Here is a 20,891-nt window from a genome sequence, read left to right as displayed (position 1 = left end):
ATCACCCAGTTATTTCAAGTCTCGGGGAGAGGGGAACTCTTTCTGTGGCTTGGAGGGGAAGTGTCTTGTGCTCCTGGTGATTCTAGCGGCGGCGACAGCGAGGTGGCCAGTCTGACAGCTCTCCACTACCCGCGTGACTCTATTGGTAACGTCGAGGGGAGTGCATTTATTGGAACTGGAGGGGGTGCTACACTGTGCACCCCCATCCTAGCTCTTTGGTTCCTCCCACCTGGCCGTCTTTGGAGGACGTTGGGTGAGCCCATTTCTAGGGCGTGGGGGAGCTCCGTTCGAACCCTTCAGCGGTGGGTGGAGCCTAGGCCTGGGAGAGGAACTGGGTTCTGGAGGTCCTGTCCTGGAGAGGAGGGTTGGTGAGAGTTTTGGTGATGTTGCCACCTATTTTTTTTACTACCTTTTAGCTCAGCTTTTGTTTGCCCAGCTACTGGTGCAAGTGCGGGAGGTGAGGGTCCAGATGAGCACATGCTGGGGGGAGACGCTTGGTTACAGGATTCAGATTCATATTTTCATCTGAGCTGGTTTTCCGTCTGTCCTTCCGTCCCTAGGTCTGTCTGCTACTCGCTATGCCGCTGCCCGTTGCACTGCAGACCCGCTTGGCCAAGAGAGGCATCCTCAAACATCTGGAGCCTGGTGAGAAAGCTAGAGCAGATGGGCCTACCACGTGCCAGGCTTGACAGGCACTTTGTTGATACTGCCACTTGGTAGGGAGTGTGGGCCTACTGTGCAGCTAGCAGTGGAGTGGCGGGCATTCCACAGTTAACCATATGGGTTTCTGACACACATTCTTACTGGGTGCCAAGAATGGGATGGGGGAGGGGACCCAGGGGAGATAAGACATTTCATCCTCAATATTGACAGCTGATACCTGTTTGGGCCTACTGTACGCTGGATTCAGTCCATCCATCAATCCATAGAAGTGATTACAGAGTATCTAATAGTAAGGCTAACTATCATCTACTGCAAGTCTCCTGTCGGCCTAGGACAGTGGCAGGGTGCTGATGCTATGTTGTTGTCTTTTAAAATTTTGTATTTTATTTTAGAGAAAGGGGAAGGGAGGGAGAGAAACATCTATGTGAGAGAGAAACATCGATTGGTTACCTTCTGCCTTCTGAAAGTGCCCTGACAGGGGCAGAGCGCAGAGCCTGCAACCTAGGTAGGCTCCAACAGGCAACCTTTTGGTTTGAAGGACGATGCCCAGCCAGCTGAGCCACACTGGCTAGGGATGATACTACGTTCTTTACGATACTGATAGATAACATTTTTCAGACCTATTGTGGTGCCAGGCACGATGCTGGCGATATATATGTTATCGTTCACCATATCAAGAGCTGATATGTATTTTTGTCATACTAAGTGCCTGGACATACATTATGGTTAACAGTATAAAATAATGATAGGATCTATCATGGAGGCCTATTGTGCTGGCTGCTGCTAATATTCACACCTTATTGTCAAAAGGCATCTGTTTTGGGCTACAGTGTGCCAAGTACTGGAAAATGCATCTTGTTTTCATCTTGTTGATAAGTGACATTTATTACAAGCTTAATGTGTGCCAGGCATAGGTCTTGTGGTTAATAGTACTGGTAATGGTTATAGATATTTATGTTAAACCTATTAGGTGCCAGGCCCTATGCACCTAATTTTTTTTTTCTGATGGTATATATCTTGATAACAGTAATGATGGTTATAGCTGACATCTCCTTTGGGCCTACAATGTGACAGGCATGCTGTTGCTGACATACACATTTCATTGTTAGTTATATCCACAGCTGAAATCAATTATAGGCCTACTGAGAACCTGGTACTGAGCTGACAATATATACCTTTTTTAATTGATATTAACTGGTAACTGTATGCACCAGGCCTCAGGAACTGAATGGATTCAGAGCAGTGTTTGGATAAATCCCTTGCTATCCAGATTCTTGCTACTCAAAATACAGGAGTCAGAAACCCCCTATTTGCCAAGCTTGGGAGCTGAATAGATTTGGATATTTTCAGATAGACTTTTTGCTGTTTCAACTCATTTTATCGAAATAAATTTTTGTAGTGTACTATTACATACTCCCTGAATTCAGGAACTGAGTGAATATGGATAAATCCCTATCTAAACTCTGAAACCAGATAGGTTTGGGTAACAGTATATTTTATGTGAACCCAGAATAGGACAGATTTAGGTATATGTTTTTATAAGTTTACTATTTAGATGCTAGGACTTGAAATGTGAGCAATATGTGCCATGGCTACTGAGACCTGGCACACACACATGTCCACATGAATGTGAGCACTCTCCAAGCCCAAAGTGTAGGATGAGAATCTCCTATCCTTACTGCTCTCTGCCCGTCCTGGCAGAACCGGAGGAAGAGATCATTGCTGAGGACTACGATGATGATCCCGTGGACTATGAGGCCACCCGGTTGGAGGGCCTGCCACCAAGCTGGTACAAGGTGTTTGACCCTTCTTGGTAAGCCTGGGAACCTTGGGGTGGGGAGGGGGAGCTGACTTCTAACTTCGCCCTTCCTGTGCTTTCCCTGGCCTTGGGGAAATGGGGGACACAAGAGAAGGGATATGGGGTCCTCCCTGGGGAGTCCTGATATGGGGTGGGTACAGGCAGAGATTGGGGAGCAGTTGAGGCTACAAGGAGAGGGCATCTGTGCTGCTAATCCCTCCCTCCCACTGCCTCATAGCGGGCTCCCTTACTACTGGAATGTGGAAACAGACCTCGTGTCCTGGCTCTCCCCACATGACTCCAACTCCATCGTTACCAAATCTGCCAAGAAGCTCAGAAGCAGTAACACAGGTGAGTAAGGCAGGTCCAAGGGTGCCTCAGGTGCTTCTTGCAGTTCTCGGAAAGGGCTCAGTAAATGGTCGTGGATCCAGGAGCGGCAGATGAGACAGGCGTATCCAGCCCCAAGCAAGAGAGGTTGTCCGAGGCAAAGGCTATTGGGTCCTGAGGTAGGAAGAGGAACGTCACTTCAAGGCTTTGATGTCCCCAGATGCTGAGGAGAAGTTGGACCGGAGCCATGAGAAACCGGACCGGAACCATGAGAAATCGGACCGCAGCCATGAGAAATCTGACCGGGGCCATGAGAAATCCGACCGGGGCCATGAGAAGTCAGAGAGAGACCGAGAGCGCGGTTATGACAAGGTGGACAGGGAGAGAGAGCGAGACAGGGATCGGGACCGGGACCGTGGGTATGACAAGGTGGACAGAGAAGAGGGCAAAGAACGGCGCCACCATCGCCGGGAGGAGCTGGCTCCCTACCCCAAGAGCAAAAAGGGTAAGCTGAACAGGGCCATGACTGGGTGAGGCAGCAAGGCACCAAGTGGGGGGCACAGTGTACAGAAGTCCTCACTTCCCTTCATGCAAGTGTCTGAATCTGGGGCGTGGGAGAAGGTGCTGCAGCCATGGCACCTGTGGGCTCCATTTCTTGTGATCGGGGAAGCTCAGTGATCAGGAGTCTCATGTGCCTCCATTGAAGACCTTGCTCTGCCACCATCTTCCACAGCTGCAAGCCGGAAGGATGAAGAATTAGACCCCATGGACCCCAGCTCGTACTCAGATGCACCGCGGTAAGTGACACCCCCCCGCCCATGAGCCCTTTTCTTTCCTGGACTCCCTGTACTGGTGACCATTCCTTTATGCCTCACTAGTCTCTTTCACTGACTCATCAGTTATTTGTTTGTGTGGGGGGCTACCACATCCTACTCTCTGACCCTCTGTAACCCCCAGGGGCACATGGTCAACAGGACTTCCCAAGCGGAATGAGGCTAAGACGGGCGCAGACACAACAGCTGCTGGGCCCCTCTTCCAGCAGCGCCCCTACCCATCTCCAGGGGCTGTGCTACGGGCCAACGCCGAGGCCTCCCGAACCAAGCAACAGGACTGAACCCTAGTGGGTCTCTAATAAAAACTTCAGTGGATCATGCCCACGAGGCCAGAGTGCTTTTTTCCCTTTGTATTTTTGAGGCTTTCCAACCCAAGGCAGCAAGATGCAAAATAGTTTATTTGCAAAAACTCATCTAAGAAATATAGGGACATTAGAGCAGCAGGGGCTGGAGGCTGAGGTGGGTCCTGTGTGGGCCCTCCTTACCAGGGAGTTTAGTCATGTCAGCCCCGTGTGGGGGTGGGGATGGGGGAGGTGGGGACGGGGGGGGATCCTTGTCTGTCTCCTCCCACCCCTAATACTGATCAGAGTTTGGTCCTGGCTGGGCCAGGGCAAGAGGGAGAATGGGGCCAGGCCAGCGTCTTCAATCCCAGCGGCTACGAACCCTTCACCTTGCTGAGCAACCTGTGGTGGAAATGGGGAGGAAAGAAAAACACAGAAAGCTGGGGTGGGCTGGCAGGCAGGCATCCTGAGCAAGCGAGGCAACAGTAGTGAGGCTGGTAATCCTAGAGTTAGTAATAGAGCCCACGTGTAGAGAGCACGTCCCCTAGATCAGAAAGCTACACATGGACTAAATAAATACAACATCTTTATTTGGCATTAGGTATCCTGACATTTGTTCATTACAGTTCCTTAGAAAACAAACAAAAAAAAATTGGAACAAGTTAATCAAAAATAAAAATCCAATGGCCCTATTTACACATAGCAAAGACAGCCCAGGCGTCTCCCATGCACACGCGCACACCCCCCACCCAAGGAGACAGTTAAGGGGTTAATAAGCTTTGAGGAGTGCATGGGGCAGGTTCCGTATTTCAGCATTTTTAAGACACCCCACCATGAAGTAAGGAAGTAAGGATGCCTTATTCAGCCAGTGGGTCGCAAGAGTGGTTGGCAGCTTTATTTTTCCTCTCAGGATGTCTCAGAAAATAACTCTGCATCTGGCAACTTACAGTGTCTTAGATTCAATGAGATTCAGCTACTTCACGGACCTCCCTCCCTGCTTTTTCCCCCACACCCTGGATCATCAATTACCTGATTACATAATTCCCCAAATCACTAAAAACCAAATAGTCCCTTGATTCTGAACCGGGCTAATGCAAAAATCTCAGCTCTCGCCCCTTCCTCTCCCTGGGTGCTCCCAAGAGGCCCATTTTCAGGGGTCTCCGTCTCAGGGAAGCTGCCTGAAGGCCACAAAATGAGCTGCTAACATGATCCAGTGTGGCTGTGAGAGAAAGTCCCAGAGCTGTGGGAAAAGGAACCCCACAGGTAGGCAGTCATCAGTCATTACTAAAGAGCTGTAGGATTTTTGTCCAATTTGTCCCTACAAAGGTGGAGGGATTTCTGGGAGGGACTCTCCCAGGCATGAGGCAGGACACCTCTGGCTGAGGGGGGTGAAGGGGGCAGGGCAGACAAAAGGCCTTAAATGACAATACCCCCCCCAACCTGGTCCTCAAAGTGGTTAGACTGAGGCAGAGGAAGTGGCTCTAAAAACCCCTCCGGGGGAGGCAGGGGTCAGCAAACAAGGAAGGTTTCAGTTAATGCCCGCCCAGCCCCACGCCCCTGCCCCACGCCCCTGCGGAAGTCTCAATGACCTAGCAGAAAAGACTTCCAACTCCACAGGAGCCAGGCCCCAGTGGCAACTTGGGTCCTGCAGATGCCCAACACCCTCCACCCACTCCCCCTCCCTGTCTCCCCGCACTGCTGCCAGCCCTCACTTCACCAGCACTGACTTTGGCAGAAAGGGCTCCGTGCTGAGGTCTCCACGGTGGGAAGGTAGCTGCGGTGGTGGTGGCTGCCCAGGAGGCTGCTGGTGAGTGCAGGGCCCGGAGGCAGAGGTGGAAGTGGAAGCTATGGCTTTGGCTGCACCTCGGGGAAGGCTGTAGAGGTAGACGGCGCCAATGACCAGCCCAGCGCCAAGGGCAAACAGTGGGTCCACATGGAATCCAAAGAGGCGGATGGAGGCAACAGTGGACAGCACGATGGACAGGGAGGTGGCAAAGCCCTTAAGGATGTTGTCGGCGTACTTGACAACAACAGCCACCAGTAGCCCGCCAAAGGCCTGGTTGAGCACCACACCCCAGACAGCAGGCGTGTACCCAAAAAAGAAGCCACGGTGGGCCACTGCAGTGCCCTCAGCCCACCAGAGCCCCACCAGGCCCAGTGTTGTGCCGAAGAGGCCCAGTTGCAGGTTGCGCAGCCACACGGAGCCTGAGCTGCCTTTGAGGATCTTCTCAAAGTAGACACCTGCGAAGCCCGAGGAGAGACAGGAGGCCACGACAGCTGCTAGGCCCACCCCAGGGTTCTGATCCAGTGGTCGTGGGCCCCCACCACCGGCTTGCTGTGCCTGGACAATGGCGACACCCATGAAGAGGAGCAGCAGGGAGGCCCATTGTAGCCGGGAAAGGCTGCGGTTCAGCATGAGCACAGAGAACAGGGCCGTGGTCAGGATCTTCAGCTGGTATGTCACCTGCAAGTGGATATGGAAGGTGCTGAGGGCTGTCGCTGACCCCCAACATGTGCACATGGAGGACAGCACCCACTGTGGGCCCCCAGGCACAATGGCAGGGTAGGGTAGATGACAATAAAAACGGCAAAAAAAAATCTCTAGCCATTGGCCATTGACTGAGAAGTAGCTAAATAGCTCTGAGGTACCTCCCATATGGCACGCAGTAGGTTGACTGTGCAAGGAAATCCTGGACCACACCCAAGCCCACATCCCAGCCCCATTTCCTGGCTGTGTGATGAGGGAGAAAGCACTTGCCGTGTCTGAGCCCTGACATCATCTGCTGTAAAATATGGCTGGTGTATGTCAAACACCTCACACAGTAGGTAATGAATGAGTAGTAAACATCATGATGAGGGAGGTCTTGGTCGATATCTGTTGATACAAATGAGTCAGCCACACAATATCAGCAAACTATGTGCTGGGTGTGGGGTCTAAGCCCATCATGTGAATTCTTTTGTTTAATCCTCATGTATGAAGTGCGCACTATTTTAATGTCTACTTTAAAGATGAGAAAACTAAGGAACAGGGAGGTTAAGTGACTTGCCCAATATTACCCATCACACAGCTGGAAAATAGCAGGGCTGGGATTTGAACCCAGATAGCCTGGCCCCAGAATCCAGGCTCTGGAACCATTTCAAAAGGCTGCCTGCAAATAGCCTAAAGCTCATCTTTTGCCACCCAGGGGCTCTTCCCTGGTGTTGTATCTTTTAATCATCTCAGCATCCCAGTGAGTAGCTATGCCCATTTCCATTCCCATTTCTCACAGATGAGGAAACAGGTCAGAGAAGTTCCCAAAGGTAATACAGCTCCTGCTCTCTGCAGCCCTGCCTCCCACCCCAGCCAGTTCCTCTGGGGCCATGCTGAGCTTGGGGCTCACCTGGAAAGTGGCAGCTGGCAGGTTGGAGATGGCAACATACTGGAGGTTATTCTGCAAGGTGTAGATGAGGGAGGGCACTGCGAGCTTGAATGTGTCCACATATTGCACCAAGACAGCCTCGTGGAGGAAAAGGACCAGGTGCTTCACGTTACCTTGGTGGGTGGAGGAGAGCCCTTTTTAGCACTGACTACCAAAGACAGGAATCCTCTGAGGGCTGGGACTGGGCCTGGTCCTGTGTCTCCCCACCACACTCAGACTCCCTGAGGGCTGGGGTAAAGTCTGTGCTCTCAATTTCCCTACAGTATAAGCACATCTCCAGTAGGCAGTAGGCCTGTGAGATATCCAGCCTAATAAACACTAAAGTCCATTAACACTAGACATACTGTGTCTGAGACTCACAGGTCATATCTTACTCATCTTAGAGCCCACTGGCAGAGCCCCATTTGGGGCAAGCGCTCAACGCACATTTGTACAATCGGCCTTAACTAGAATCTTGTGAAGCAGAAGCCCAAAGAGTGTAGGTAGAGGCTGTTTACCAAATAGGGTAAGTTTTAGGCTCCACTTGTAGACTTAACCTAGCTCCTTACTGGCCTACAAGCTGCCGCCGGGGGCCATCTCTCACTTGGCTGCCTCTTTCCTGTCAGTCCTACACACACCAAGCAGTTGTCCCTGCCACATGGAAATACACAGGCTTGACCATTAACCCTGTGGAGGTCTCAGCTGATATGAGACACAAACTCTTTTCTTAAATATTATTACATATATTGGGTGCATAGGTTCAAGGTCATGACTAGCTGCGCATTTGTACATGATTAAGGGTAAGGCGTAACATTTAAGCCATCAGCTTGGTTATAACCTGTGTTAGGTTTTATGTATCCAAAATGGGTCGCTTATCAAAATACTGTTGTGAGTGTTCTGAGAAGTATTTGTGCCTTGACTATAGCAATATTGTTTGGGATGACTGTTACAAACGTTTTGCAAAGCCAACTATTGAAGATTTTGATTAATTACATTTTTTATTGTATTTTTAGCAATATCCATGTTTCCATTATTTGACAAGAAAAATGTTATTCTTTTTGTTTCTTTAATACTTTCTATGTTGTAACTGAAAATAAATTAAAAAATCATGTATTTTACTATATAAATATAATGAATGCAAATTTGCAGTGTTTTAAATTTTTGTTGTATTTCAGCACATACTAGTAATGAATATATCTCTTGGATACACACAACCTGTGCTGTCATTTTTTTGACCATGACCTCTGCAATGTTAGGCAGAAAGTTTGGTTGGGACCTGCTCCAACCAATAAATGAAAACATTTCCCTACATAATAAGGCCTTTGCAAAGCCCATTCTCTTTTGCAGTTCAGCATCGCTCCTCAGGGACAACCCAACCACTGCATGAGAGTATCACAGGAACTACTGATGCTCGCTCACATACCCTGTCCTTGACTTTCATGGCATTAATCCCAGGAGTAATTATCAACATTTAACCCCTTACCCAAATGTCCTGGGCCCAGGTGTTTGGGTGTTCAAAATTTTCCAGGTGTTAGGAAGGTAACATGGTATATATACACACCATGTTATGTTGTATGAAATATATTTCACATAACATACCCCACATATATGGGCTACACACCATATTCAAGTACATTCATATTCCCACAAAATGAGAAACATAAACAATACAAATATAAATAGCCTCACATCAGGTCAGGCCAAGTTTACTAACAAATGAAATCAGGAAAGAGAAAAATGGGGGTGGTGGGAGGATTGCAGATAAGTGTTGAAAGCCTGTGATTAAGTCTATAGCTACTTGTTTCTCCTCTTCTAAAATTATGAGTCCTATGAGAGTAAGATGCATGTCTGCACTGCTAACACGTCCACCTCCACAGCCAAAGCAGGGCCTGCCATGCAGGGTTCACTAGGAAGTCTCTCAGAATCCATCAGGAAGGCGCAGGTAGGTCCCTGAACAGCTGCCTCACAGGGCCCTGGAGCTAATGATTCAGTAAGAGTCTTGTTCAATGTAAGTTCCGAGGGCATAGCCACATGCAAGGCCTTTATAGAGAGAAAAGAATGGGCAACATTTTAAAGACCTTCAGGGAAGTGTTTAAACTAGCAGATAAACCCAACTTATAAGAAATACAAAAAAAAAAAAAAAAAAGACAGAGGACAGAAGAACATGTTCAATGATACTATGGGGAGGCAGCCAGCAAAATCCAGGTTACCCAAAGTCTACAAGACAAATGACCTGATTTCTTCAACAAATTAACTACAGAGAGAAAGAAGAGTTGGACGGAAACCTAGAGTTTAACAAACCCAGAAGATACTAACTAATTACAAAACACTGATCTTGATATAAACTTGATCCAAACACTCATAGATACAAAGAACCAACGGCTCTCAGAGGGGAAGGGGTAGGGGGACTGGGTGAAAAAGGTGAAGTGATTAAGCAAAAAACAAAAACAAACAAACAAACAAACACTCTCCTAAACAGACAACAGTGTGGTGATTGCCAGCAGGAAAGGGCATGGGGGGAGTTAGTAGAGAGTAAGGGGGGATAAATGGTGATGGAAAGAGACATGACTTGGGGTGGTGAACACACAATACAGTGTACAGACGATGAAATAGAGAATTGTACCCCTGAAACCTACATAATTTTATGAACCAATGTCACCCCAATAAATTCCATAAAAAAACTTGATTTAAGCAAATTTTTTTTTATTTTTAAAAAAATTTTTAAAGACTTCATTTTTTTATTTAATTTTAGAAAGAGGAGGAGAGGGAAACCTGTGAGAGGAACAATCGGTTGCCTCTCGCACACCCCCAACAGGGGACCTGGCCTGCAACCCAGGCATGTGCCCTGACTGGGAATTGAACCAGTGACCTTTCGGTTTACAGACTGGTGCTCAATCCACTGAGCCACACCAGCCAGGGCTGGTTCAAACAAAATTTTAAAAATGTTTATGACAGCTGAGAAATCACTAGAATATTTGAACATTGACTGGATATTCAATTATTTTATTAACTTTTAAATATATATTCAAGATAATAAGAAGGATTTACTTCAAACTAATATTGCATGTGGAACATAGGGCAGGTCCCCAAGTAACATTGTTTTGTTCAATGTCATTGTGTTGTAACTGTTGATGAGATGCCTAGGAACTTAGCTCATTTGTATCCATTCACGTGCAGTAAAACTGGTTTTGTTATACATTGTTTCACTTCAAGTTCCTGAACCTATTAACGTTAAGTGAGAAGTAACTGCACTTCAATATAACAGGGTGATGGAGGGGGTAAGATTGCTGTTTAATGGCAGAGTGGCCATGTTGACAGTAACTGACTCTGGGTGATGGGTACATAGAGACTTTACTATTTTATTATTCTCTCGGGTTTGGGGTTTGAAAGTCTCCATAATAAAAAGTTAAAGAGAAATAAATCATCGTGTAAGGGTCACCTGCTACTTATGGGCACAGACTGTCTCACTTGTAAAGTCTCCTCAGGCGAGCTCCCAGGGGGTTTGGGGAATAAAAGTGTGGATGCAGCTACTCAGAGCTGTAGGAACAAGGCAGCTTACCTGAGCTTACACACTTCCCAGGCAGTTTCACAGACACAGAAATACTCCCCCAGCAAACCCTCCATGTGGGGTTCAGGTGTACAACACACACACACACACACACACGCAGAATCCTACCCGCCAGCTCCAGTGCAGCCCCCCTCCCTGGCTCATACCCCTCTTCTGTGCGAAGAGCAGCAGCAGGCAGGTGAGACCTTTGAGCACCTCGGCCATGACCACAGCAGTAGTGGCAAAGAAGCGGTCCCCAGGCAGCGTGCGGGTATAGCGGATGCTGAGGATGAGGGAGGCATTCTGGACCACCAGCACGGCCAGGGATATATATTTGAGGCGCCGGTGAGCTGTGGGGAATGGAAGGGGCAAGGGGGAAAAAGGGGTCAGAAGCTGCTTGGGGCATAGCCAAACTACCACCCTCCCCTTTCCTTTCTCAACCAGTATCCTCCTAGCCACCACTTTTCCCTCCTCCCTCTACCTGCCCATCTTGACCCAATAAAGGTCTGACTACTTCTGCTTCCACTGCTTTAGTCACAGGAAGAAGAGCCAGGAAGGTACAAGTGGGCACAGCCCATACCTGGAATCTTTCCTGAAGTGTCAGGAAATGGCTGGGACAGGTCCTGAACAGCCACCTTTCCTTCAGTAAGAAGCAACCCTCCCCCAGAAAAGATACCAACTACATTTTCAACATTTATTGAGTGCTTACTGTGTGGCTATTACTGGGCTAAGGGATTTATGTGGATTACCTCAGTGGACCCATATATCACTCTGATCTCCAAAGGAACTATAAGGATTCCCATTTTATAGATGAGCAAATTAAAGAGTTATATGAAATGCTGCTTCTACTTAAAGACGGGTTGTCCCATGTAAAGAATGTTACCCCAATCCAAGGAATGAGGCTGCTGTATAAAGCATGCCCACCCCCTAAGAAAGTCTTTCTCCCATCTAAGAAATTATTTCATTCCCTCACAGTCAGAATGATCTCTCCAATCCCTCCCTCTTATGAGGACTGATTCCTTCTGACCCAAAATGATCTAATAAAATAAGAAATGAATCCCACTATCCCAAGGAATGAACCCCAAGAATGGTCTGGTTTCTTCAATGATATAAGCAAATACTTCCCTATGCTCCACATGGTCTAGTCCTCCAACTGCCGCATCCCCTACCTCCAGCCCAAGAATTATTCCTTGTTTTTTTTCACACAATAAACAATTCCGACTATAAGGAAGGGCCTGGCACCCTTAGAACGTTCTTTCTGTGTCATATAAAGAAGGACCTTCACACTCCAACATATAATAAACTCTATCTCCATTAGGAAGGGACTGCCCCAGCACGGTCTACTCCCCGTATATTGAAGGACATCCCTATCCTCAAAATGGACTCTATGTCACATAAGGAAGGACCCGCCCCACCCTCTCTCTCAATAGCCCCTATCTCTTTATAAGGAAGAAATCACCACCCTCAGGAATAGCCTCTCCCTTCTATAAGGAAGAACTCTTCCAGCCTCAGAATGGCCTCTTCCTTCTATAAGGAGAAACTCTCCCACCCTCGGAATGGCCTCTCACTTCCATAAGGACGGAACCCACACACCCTGAGAATGGTCTTAGTGGTCTTAGCCTCCCCAAAAGAAAGCATCCCTCTAGACTCAAAATAGCCTCTACTTCCCATGTGCAGAAGGGAGCCTCCCCACCATCCTCAAAATTGGTCTCTACCCCGTCCCACACATTCACAATAGTCTGTTCCGTCTTTCCTCCCCCACCCCCCTGCTCACCCCTGTCACACACACATAGGTCGGTCCATATGGGATGCTCCCTCTCGCTCCAATGAGGAACCTTCCTGACAGCCCCCAATGATCCTGACCCCCGCACTGCTGCCGATCGCTTGTCCACGGCCTGTCTCACCCGCACTCACGGTACCAGGTTCCAACGCCCCCGCGGAGACCGCCCCTGGCCCTGCAGCCGCGGTGGAACCGCCAGACCCAACCGCTGCCATGTTGGCATCTGCCTGGCCCGTCCCTCCTGCAACAGCAGGCCACTTCCGTGTCCGTCACTTCCGCTTCCCGGCTGCCACGGTGAGGTGGGACGAAGGACTGACCAGAGCAGTGGCTTTCCTAGTCCTCTCCAGAACGCGAAGTTATAACAAGAGGCCTCGAGACTTCCCAATTCCATCGGGTGAGGGAGACCTGGTGCGCGGCCGGCTCAGCCTCTCGCCGCCTTTCAGCCCATTCCCGTTACTAGGTCCACCCCTTTTATTGATCCCGCTTTCCGCATCACCCGCCCATCCCGTCTCTTCGTCTCATTGGTTCAGTTGCCCGGCTTCTATCTCGACTATTTATTGGGACGGCCTCCTGATGGCACCGCCCTTGCCGCATCAAAACTAGGTCTTTCCTGGTTGGGCTGAAGTTCCTTTGCCCTCCCAGACCGAGACCCCGCCCTCTGGAGAGTCTGCGGGCTTTTGGGTGGGAAAAGACTGACGAGGCGGGACAGGTGAGGGTCAGACAGGTAAACTAGCATATAAAATCCAGGCTGTTTAGGATATACAAGTGAAAAAGCACAGCAAAGTTTAGTTGAGACTGAGAAGGGAGGACAAGTAAGCCAAGAGATGGAAAAAAACTGAGAAGTGGACTGGTAAGACTGCAGGGGAGAAGCTTACAGGTTAGCTTTTGAAGGCAGGGCAAGAGAGGGTACAATTAAGGTGGTTATGGACAGGTGAAATCAAGATAGAATAGGGCAGGTAAGTCAAGAATTAAGGAGAGATGAGAAGGATGAGCAGTTAAGAAGGCAAAAAGGTGAAGGCAAAACAGGTGACTTACACCCTGATTATTAGAAATCAAGTAAGGGCTGGGAAGATTCCCGTCTTCACTCAAACCCTGACCCACCCTCACCAGTGCCCTGAAAGGGCTTTTACTCTTCCCTGGCAAAAGAGACTTCCTGCTTAGGGTTGGGGGAAGGGCATTTTTCCCTGCCCCTGAGCTAGCCATGTTTAATTGGGGATGTGTCCCAAACATCTTCAATGCCGATGTCCAACGGAGACCTTCTGCACATACTGGTCATTACATAACAGCTGGGAAGGGGGTGTTGTCAACAGTTTTTCTTTGTGGCCCTGCTTAAATGAATACATAGATCTTTAGGATGACACCACAAGACTGAGGCCTCCAGAGGTGAAATCCAGTCCATTTCCCTCTTGGCTCAGCATGCTGTAGATGCTCCACAAATGCCTCATTGCAACTACGAGACAGTCATTTGTGATTCTGTTACATTTATTAAATAGTGGGTTTCCACACATGGCTTTTTAAATAATCCAGGCAGGTGGAAAAGGGAGAGGATGACACAGTTGGAGCTCCCTTCCTCCCAATACACAAGTATTTACATTTCAGCAACTGGACAATCCTGGCTCAGAAGGAGGCAGCAAAAATCCAAAAAAGGTGGAGGGGGAGGCCCCAGGATAACAAACAGCAAGACTTATTCCCCCCCCCCACTAAAACCCATCCACCCCATCCTAGTGGACTCTGGTGGTGTCCATCTCCCTTTCCTTCCCAAATCTTGGAAGTAGGGTTTCTCCTCACCAGAATAAGAGCACTTGGAATAACAGAGTAGGGTCCCTTCACCAAAAACAAACAAAACAAACAAAATTAAAAAAAAAAAGCCCTGGGATAACAATAGGGCATTACCTCCCCCAGAATAAGCAACCCTGGGCTGAGGTAGGCAAGCAGTTTGACTTAACATGGAACCCTAGGCTAGAGTAAAGAGTCCCTTTACTAAAATAAGAGATGCTAGGGTTTTGAAAGGAAAGCACCCTTGCCCAAGTTAGAGCATTTGAACTAAGTTTGTGTGGTGGTAGCAGGCAGGAGGTGCCAGTGTAACGGTTTAACACATCAGAATAAGAGTACTGGGGCTCAGAATGGAGTTAACTTCAACCAAATAAACATCCTTAGCAAAACGAGAAGCAAGGAAGTCCTCCCTCCAGAATAAAAACCGTAAATTCTGGGAGGAAGGCTCCTTATCAGGATTGGGATGGGGACTGGGCAAACTTGGCTTATGTTTTCTGACCCCAGATCCCCAATCTCTGACCCTAGTTAACACTGGATTTTTAATAACCTGTAAAACCAGGTCAACAGATGTCCTTCTATCCCTGTGGCATGGCCATGGGATGGCTATCCCAACTAGGGTAGCAGGGACCAGGCCAAAGGGGTAGGGCCCCCTTTAGGGGCATTAGGGGGTTCATCCTCGGCTGGTGTCTGCATCCAGGGATCCAGCAGGATTTCCTCCAGTGAAGGACGGGCAGACGGTTTGGGGTCCAGGCACCGGCGGATTAGGGCACAACAGTCTGCAGGTCAGAAACACACAGGAAATTAGCAGTTAGTTGGGGGCACCATTCCCTGGGAAATATGGAGTCCACTGGGCTAGGACCAGTGAGAGCCTCACCTGGGGATACATGGGCAGGGAAGTGGAGCTCAGCCTCCAAAATCTCCTGGTCCCTCTCGAAGGGAATGTCCCCGCACACCATGTCATAGAGAAGGATACCCAGTGACCAGACAGTGGCCGGGAGTGCATGGTACTGATTACGAGAAATCCACTCCGGGGGGCTGTACACTCTTGTCCCTGCACACAAGCCAGAGGTTAGACCACTCTCTGAGAATACCCTTCTCCCACACCACCCTCCCCAGGAAGTATGGTCCTATCACCACAATAGGAACTCTTTAAATATAACCACAGGGTCTCATCACCAGAATAAGAGCATTTAGGATGACGGAGTCCCCTCACAGAACAAAAGCACTTAAAAATAGTAGTAGGTTACCCTCACCAGAAAACTCTCAGGAGCAGGATCCCCTCACCAGAATAAGAACCCAGAACAAGGTTGGTGCACTGTGAGGAAGATGGACTTTAAAAGAGGGCAAGGCATGAGAGCCCTCAATGTTAAAAATCAGGAACTGTATAAAGGTGCAATATAGATCAAGGGTTACAGGATACCCCAGCAAAGGTCAAGAGCCCATAAAGATAAAAGGTAAAAAAAAAAAAAAAATCTCCCCACTGAAACTGAGGGAAGTCTTACCATCAAAGTCAGTGTAGGGTTCATCATGAAGGAGGGCGCCAGAACCAAAATCAATGAGTTTGACACAGACTCGGCGGAGGTCTATCAGGATGTTCTCATCTTTGATGTCACGATGGACAACTCCACGGGCATGGCAGTGTCGAACGGCTGCCACTACCTGGGCAAAGAGGCAGCGGCTTCGGGCTTCACCCAGCGGGCCCTGTTCTGTGATGTAGTCAAAGAGATCCTGGGCAGGCAAAGGTCGCTCAAGGACTAGCATGAATCCCTCTGGTGTCTCAAACCAGTCAAGCAAGCGGATCACACCAGGGTGGCCACCACCTGCACCCACCTTCCACAGCAGTGCTACTTCCAGTGGGCACGTGACAGAGTCTGACTGTGGGGGGAAACAGGGTGAGAAAAGGGAACAGACATTAGGTTAGTAGCTCTGAGGCTGACTTCTCACCTAACTTAAATCATAGCCCCTTGGCCTCCTGACTATGTGACCTTGAGCAAACAACTTCCTTCCCTAGGCTTCAGTTTCCTTATCTTAAGGACTCAAACTCACATAGCCATTTGGAAAGTGATTCAAGTCAAAAAGCCCATGCACATCTGGCCCTAGCTGGTGTGGCCCAATAGAGAGTGCTGGCCTGCAAACCAAAGGGTCACAGGTTTGATTCCCAGTGTGGGGCACATGCCTGGGTTGCAGGCCAGGTCCACAGCAGGGGGCATGCAAAATGCAACCACACACTGTTTCTCTCCCTCTCTAAAAATAAATAAGATCTTTAAAAAAAAAGCCCATGCACATCTGGCACATAATAGGAGCTCAGCAAATATGTGAAGAATAAAAGTGATTCTTAATAAAAGACTCTATGATGGACTATTTTATGTTTTGTTCACTGGCAACTCCAAAGAGTTTAGAACAGTACACCTTATATGCAGTAGATGCTCAATAATTGTTAAACAGATGAAAGAACTTGGAACAGTGCCTGGTAACAGGGTAGGGCTCAATACATATGTGTTAAATAGGTGAAAGCAATTAGTAGAAAAGGACCTACTACAAGCTGAATTCTCAATAAATATATTTTCCCAAGTGCCTAGAACTGTGCCTGGCACATAGTAGGTGCTCAATATACTTTTGTTAACTAGCTGAAAGTGAGTAATTATAGAGGGACAGATACAAAATAAAGACTCAATGTTATCACGATATTTTGTTACTCTCACCAAGCATCTAGAACCATGTTGTATAAAAATGATTACTAGGACTTGGAATAAATAAGCTTTTTATGATGAAGTAAAGCCAGAAGCATACCTGTTGGTGCTCAATAAAGAGTATAAATGTTACTGGCCACAAAAGCCGTCTCACTCTAGAAGCCCCACGTGGGCACGACTTGCAGAAGCAGCATTACTGCCTGAGGTGGGGCCCTCTCCTGGCCACTCCACTGACTTGCACAGCTGCAAACAGGTTTTCTCACGGTGATGAAAATCCCGCTACTGCGCAGGCGCAGTCTTCCCAGCTCCCGCCAGGGGGCGCTACCGCCTTTACAACTGGCCCAGACCCGCCCTGCCGTCCGTTAGCGCGCTAACGGCAGAGAAGCAACCACCGTCGCCATGGCAACCAGTGACCTCTGCCCCCCCCTTCCCCACCAGCATGCCCTGCGGGCAGCCCCTGAAGCGGGGAGGACGAGAAAGAGGGGTTGGAGGGGAGATTTTAGGGCCCTAGGGAAACTAGGGTGAGTCAGAATTGTGTGGAGGTGTGGATGTCACTGCAGGGGAGTAAACACAGGCTGGGAGGAGTGATCTCCGCGCCAGTTACAGGGCCCAGGGAGGCACACTAGCCATCGAAAGGCACGGGGGCGAGTGAGCCCATCGTCAGCCATGGCGCCACCAGGTCAGAAGGGGCGCCGAAGATACTCACCAGTGTGGACCATCCTAGCACGCGATTCCGTGGGATCACTTTGATGGCCACCTGGAGAAGCAGGCTGGGTGAGGGGGCCGGCAGATGACCCCCAGAACCCTCCCAATCCCGAGCTTCACCTTAGTCTTTGTGGCCTCAACCACACCACACCACGACCCCCAATGGGCTGAGGCTTCTCCCCAGCCCGCAAGTCCCCAGGACCAAGTTCATCTCTCCCACCGCCCTAAGCCCTGGGCTCTCCCTTCTCAGGTTTAGGACTGCAATCCAGGTTCTGAGTCCCGAATTTCTTCACATCCCAAGCGCTCCATCTCCCCATCCAGCCCCAAGACGCCCCGACTCTGTTCCCGGGGTCTTTTTCCTCAAGACTCCATACTGGACACCTTGCCTCCAAAATCCCCCAAATCTCAGCTCTGCGTCCCCACCTTCACACACATTCACACATCCCCGGAATCCCAGGGTCTAAAGTCATCACGAACCCCCCACCATCACCAGCCGGTCTCACTCCCTGGCCTTTCCAAACCCCTGCCCCTCCCCCACACGCCCACCTGAGTCGCCACACACACAGACACACGCGCGCGCGCGCGCGCGCGCGCGGGGTGGGGGAGCGCGCGCTCGAACGCCCTCAGCAAGCCGGGTCCTGGTTCTCAGGACCTTACCACACACACATTGTGGGTTCATTCCCAATCAGCAGCCCAGCCCCGGGCCTCCCGCCCCCGCCACACACACACACCTGACCCTCCCCAGACCCTCGTGGCGGATACCTGGAGTCGGTCTGTGATGCGATGTCCTGCGAAGACAGTGCCAAAGCCCCCCTTACCCAGCAGGGGGCCAAGCCGGTACTCGGCCTCGAATGCTTCCCGATCCTTGCCTCCTACGCAGGCGGAGGCGAGGAAGTCAGGGTAGCCCCATGCTGAGCCCCGCCGCGACCCCTCCCCACTCCCCCCGTGCCGCCCTCCACCGCTTCAGCCCGCCCGGCCTGTTAGCGGTAGGGAAGCCTCCCTCACCTGGCGGCGGCGTGGGGGTCACGGGGGCCACCGCGAGCCCCTGAAGAGGCTTGCTCAACATGGAGGAGGCGCTGCGCAGATTGAGCCCACTGAGCCCGCAAGGTGTAGATGCCCGGGGCAGCGAGGCTGGGGAGCCAGGACTTGGGGGCGCCAGGGTGGAAGGCAGGGAAACTGGTGGCCCAGAAGCGCCCACAAACGGCGCAATGCTAAGATTCTCCGCGCGCTCCAGCCCCAACGCTACTGAGCCGGGGCACGCGCCTCCGGAGAGAGTCACCCCGGGCGACAGCCCCGCCCACTTGGCTTTGATCAATCCGGACGCGGCACCTGCTGTACCCCAGCCAATCGGAACCAGTCCTTATTTGCATACCACCCGCAATGTCTCAAGTACCCCCTTATGCAAATACAAGCCCGGCTCCTCCGTGGGGGGCGGGGCCTGTATGCAAATGAGGGGGCGCGCGCGAAGAGGAAACCGGTTCTGGGAATCCCTTTGGCGCAACTGCATTTGTTTTGGTTGTTGCGCGGGGTTGTTTTTATATGTGTGTGTATGTGTATATATAGATATACATTTATAAAAAAAATTACTGCACCCCCTCCTTTCCTAGGCAGTTAGTTTGCTGCTGCCTTGAGATAGCACAGAGATAACGCCAGGTCTGGCTTCCAAGAATCTGGGCCTTGTGGCTATCCAGGACCAGTCTCCGAAGGTGCTCCTCACCAAGGACAAGGGCCTTCTAGGCCACGGATGGCTTCCGCCCTGAATCTGAAGCCAGGGATCTTGGAAGATACTTTTCAGCTGCCAGGGATGGTAATCCCCTGACGACCAGGGTGGGGGGACAAGCTGGTCAAAGACAGCATCCCTGAGATGGCGGCCTGTGGAATGTTTTTGTAGTCTTTAAACTAGACAGAGCTAGGTAGACCTGGCCATGAGCCCAGTTAGCAGGTCTAGAATCTGGAAAGGGGTGGGGGGTGTTCTTGAGGAGTGGGAGTAAGCCAGAGTGGTGGTGGCTTCAGGGTATGCTTCCAGATGAAACGGGGCTAAGAGCTGGAAGAAGTGGTAAAATACCTTTAGTCACAAATTTGGAAAAAATAGGTCTCATGCCGCAGAAAGACAATCACTCGGAAGAGACACACACGGAAGTACCACAGGATATACACAAACACATACCACATTTGTGTAAACTTGTCCTAGACATACATGCAGTCACGCATTGTCATGAAGAGTGACGTCCACTGCCAGGCAGGCATGCTGCCAGAGTCATGTCCCAGAATGACACAAACTGTTACAGAAAGGCACTCCAGAGAAATCACATAGACCTATATTACCATTTGACCATGACACAGAAATGTCCCTCTCAGACACACTGCTAGAACTTGTCACAAAGAAACTGGCACCATCATATGTGCACTATCACAGAAAGGACTTGTGCTGTCCCAGAACTTAAGAGTCCCAGAGTCTGTCACAGGAAGCCACATAGATGCTCAAGAGACACATATGCACTGCTGTTAAAGCAGACACATGTATGTGACAGAGCCATAGAGATAGGCAGTATCACAAACAGGCGCAGACAGACCCAGTCACAGACACACATATACCAGCAGGCATGCAGCACTGTCACCGACACTGTTCAGAAATAGCTACCCAGAATCCATCACAGGAACACAAACGGACATTCACCCCATCAGAAAGAAACCACAGATGCGCTATCACAGACAGACCCCCACACACATGCACTCGCCTCAGAAACAGACACAAACTGTCACAGATAAGAGTCCCGCACTCAGTCACCATCTGACACACCTGGAAACAAGCCCTCATCACACAAACTAGAAACGCTCTTGTGAGATGCACATAAACACTTGGACTCACTAGTCACATATATACAGGCAACACCCAAACAGCAAATACATACATACTCACCCTTACGCATCTATTTATTAGGGGTCTACTGTAAGCCTACCAGGCCCTGGTGGGATTGCAGATGTTAGAGATACACAGGCTTCATAGCCCTTGCCCAGGAATCTGATAGTACAGTTATTGGGGAAGGAGTAAAAGCATTTGTACATAGATGGGAGAATGTGGATGCAGTCACAAGG

The 20,891-nt window shown here is 49.8% G+C and overlaps 3 protein-coding genes across 7 annotated transcripts; 1 reads left to right on the top strand and 2 right to left on the bottom strand.

The window, feature by feature from the left end:
* Positions 1 to 13: 13 nt before the first annotated feature.
* Positions 14 to 3,934, top strand: PQBP1 (polyglutamine binding protein 1). Of its 5 annotated transcripts, none has more exons than XM_054566458.1 (7): positions 14 to 145; positions 561 to 645; positions 2,365 to 2,476; positions 2,700 to 2,812; positions 3,009 to 3,293; positions 3,522 to 3,585; positions 3,746 to 3,934. In XM_054566458.1, the coding sequence occupies exons 2-7, from the start codon at positions 579 to 581 to the stop codon at positions 3,900 to 3,902; spliced, it is 798 nt and encodes a 265-aa protein (XP_054422433.1). In that variant the 5' UTR covers positions 14 to 145; positions 561 to 578; the 3' UTR covers positions 3,903 to 3,934. The 5 variants fall into 5 exon arrangements, with proteins under 5 accessions (XP_054422433.1, XP_054422434.1, XP_054422437.1 ...); XM_054566459.1 differs by having other exon boundaries at positions 14 to 253; XM_054566462.1 differs by lacking the exon at positions 14 to 145 and adding an exon at positions 290 to 364.
* A 304-nt stretch (positions 3,935 to 4,238) lies between these two features.
* On the bottom strand, positions 4,239 to 12,842 carry SLC35A2 (solute carrier family 35 member A2). Its single transcript, XM_054566457.1, has 5 exons — positions 12,752 to 12,842; positions 11,015 to 11,197; positions 7,283 to 7,434; positions 5,630 to 6,366; positions 4,239 to 4,304 (listed from the first exon to the last, which is right to left on the bottom strand). Exons 1-5 carry the CDS (start codon positions 12,840 to 12,842, stop codon positions 4,277 to 4,279), a joined length of 1,191 nt encoding a protein of 396 aa, XP_054422432.1. The 3' UTR covers positions 4,239 to 4,276.
* Positions 12,843 to 14,125: 1,283 nt separating this feature from the next.
* PIM2 (Pim-2 proto-oncogene, serine/threonine kinase) lies at positions 14,126 to 19,036 on the bottom strand. Its single transcript, XM_054566368.1, has 6 exons — positions 18,801 to 19,036; positions 18,558 to 18,667; positions 17,797 to 17,847; positions 15,903 to 16,275; positions 15,275 to 15,451; positions 14,126 to 15,176 (listed from the first exon to the last, which is right to left on the bottom strand). The coding sequence occupies exons 1-6, from the start codon at positions 18,859 to 18,861 to the stop codon at positions 15,013 to 15,015; spliced, it is 936 nt and encodes a 311-aa protein (XP_054422343.1). The 5' UTR covers positions 18,862 to 19,036; the 3' UTR covers positions 14,126 to 15,012.
* Positions 19,037 to 20,891: the final 1,855 nt, after the last annotated feature.

This window comes from Pteronotus mesoamericanus, unplaced genomic scaffold (genome assembly GCF_021234165.1).
Source record: "Pteronotus mesoamericanus isolate MK-2021 breed Mesoamerican mustached bat unplaced genomic scaffold, CSHL_Meso_final contig_173, whole genome shotgun sequence".
Classification (NCBI taxonomy): domain Eukaryota; kingdom Metazoa; phylum Chordata; class Mammalia; order Chiroptera; family Mormoopidae; genus Pteronotus; species Pteronotus mesoamericanus.
Note: the sequence above shows the minus strand (reverse complement) of the source record. Positions and strands in the feature narration are given on the sequence as shown.

Bases quoted from the DNA above. Each gene is read 5' to 3' on its own strand.
- PQBP1 (XM_054566458.1), top strand. From the start codon at position 579: ATGCCGCTGCCCGTTGCACTGCAGACCCGCTTGGCCAAGAGAGGCATC. The intron at 2,813-3,008 runs GTGAGTAAGGCA...TGATGTCCCCAG, and splicing joins GCTCAGAAGCAGTAACACAG to ATGCTGAGGAGAAGTTGGAC. The intron at 3,294-3,521 runs GTAAGCTGAACA...CATCTTCCACAG, and splicing joins CTACCCCAAGAGCAAAAAGG to CTGCAAGCCGGAAGGATGAA.
- SLC35A2 (XM_054566457.1), bottom strand. From the start codon at position 12,842: ATGGCAGCGGTTGGGTCTGGCGGTTCCACCGCGGCTGCAGGGCCAGGG. The intron at 7,435-11,014 runs GTATGAGCCAGG...CCACCCACCAAG, and splicing joins GCTCTTCGCACAGAAGAGGG to GTAACGTGAAGCACCTGGTC. The intron at 4,305-5,629 runs GTCAGTGCTGGT...TTTCCACCACAG, and splicing joins ACGGAGCCCTTTCTGCCAAA to GTTGCTCAGCAAGGTGAAGG.
- PIM2 (XM_054566368.1), bottom strand. From the start codon at position 18,861: ATGTTGAGCAAGCCTCTTCAGGGGCTCGCGGTGGCCCCCGTGACCCCC. The intron at 16,276-17,796 runs GTGAGTATCTTC...TTCCCCCCACAG, and splicing joins TGCTAGGATGGTCCACACTG to TCAGACTCTGTCACGTGCCC. The intron at 15,177-15,274 runs GTGAGGCTCTCA...TCTGACCTGCAG, and splicing joins CCCTGCCCATGTATCCCCAG to ACTGTTGTGCCCTAATCCGC.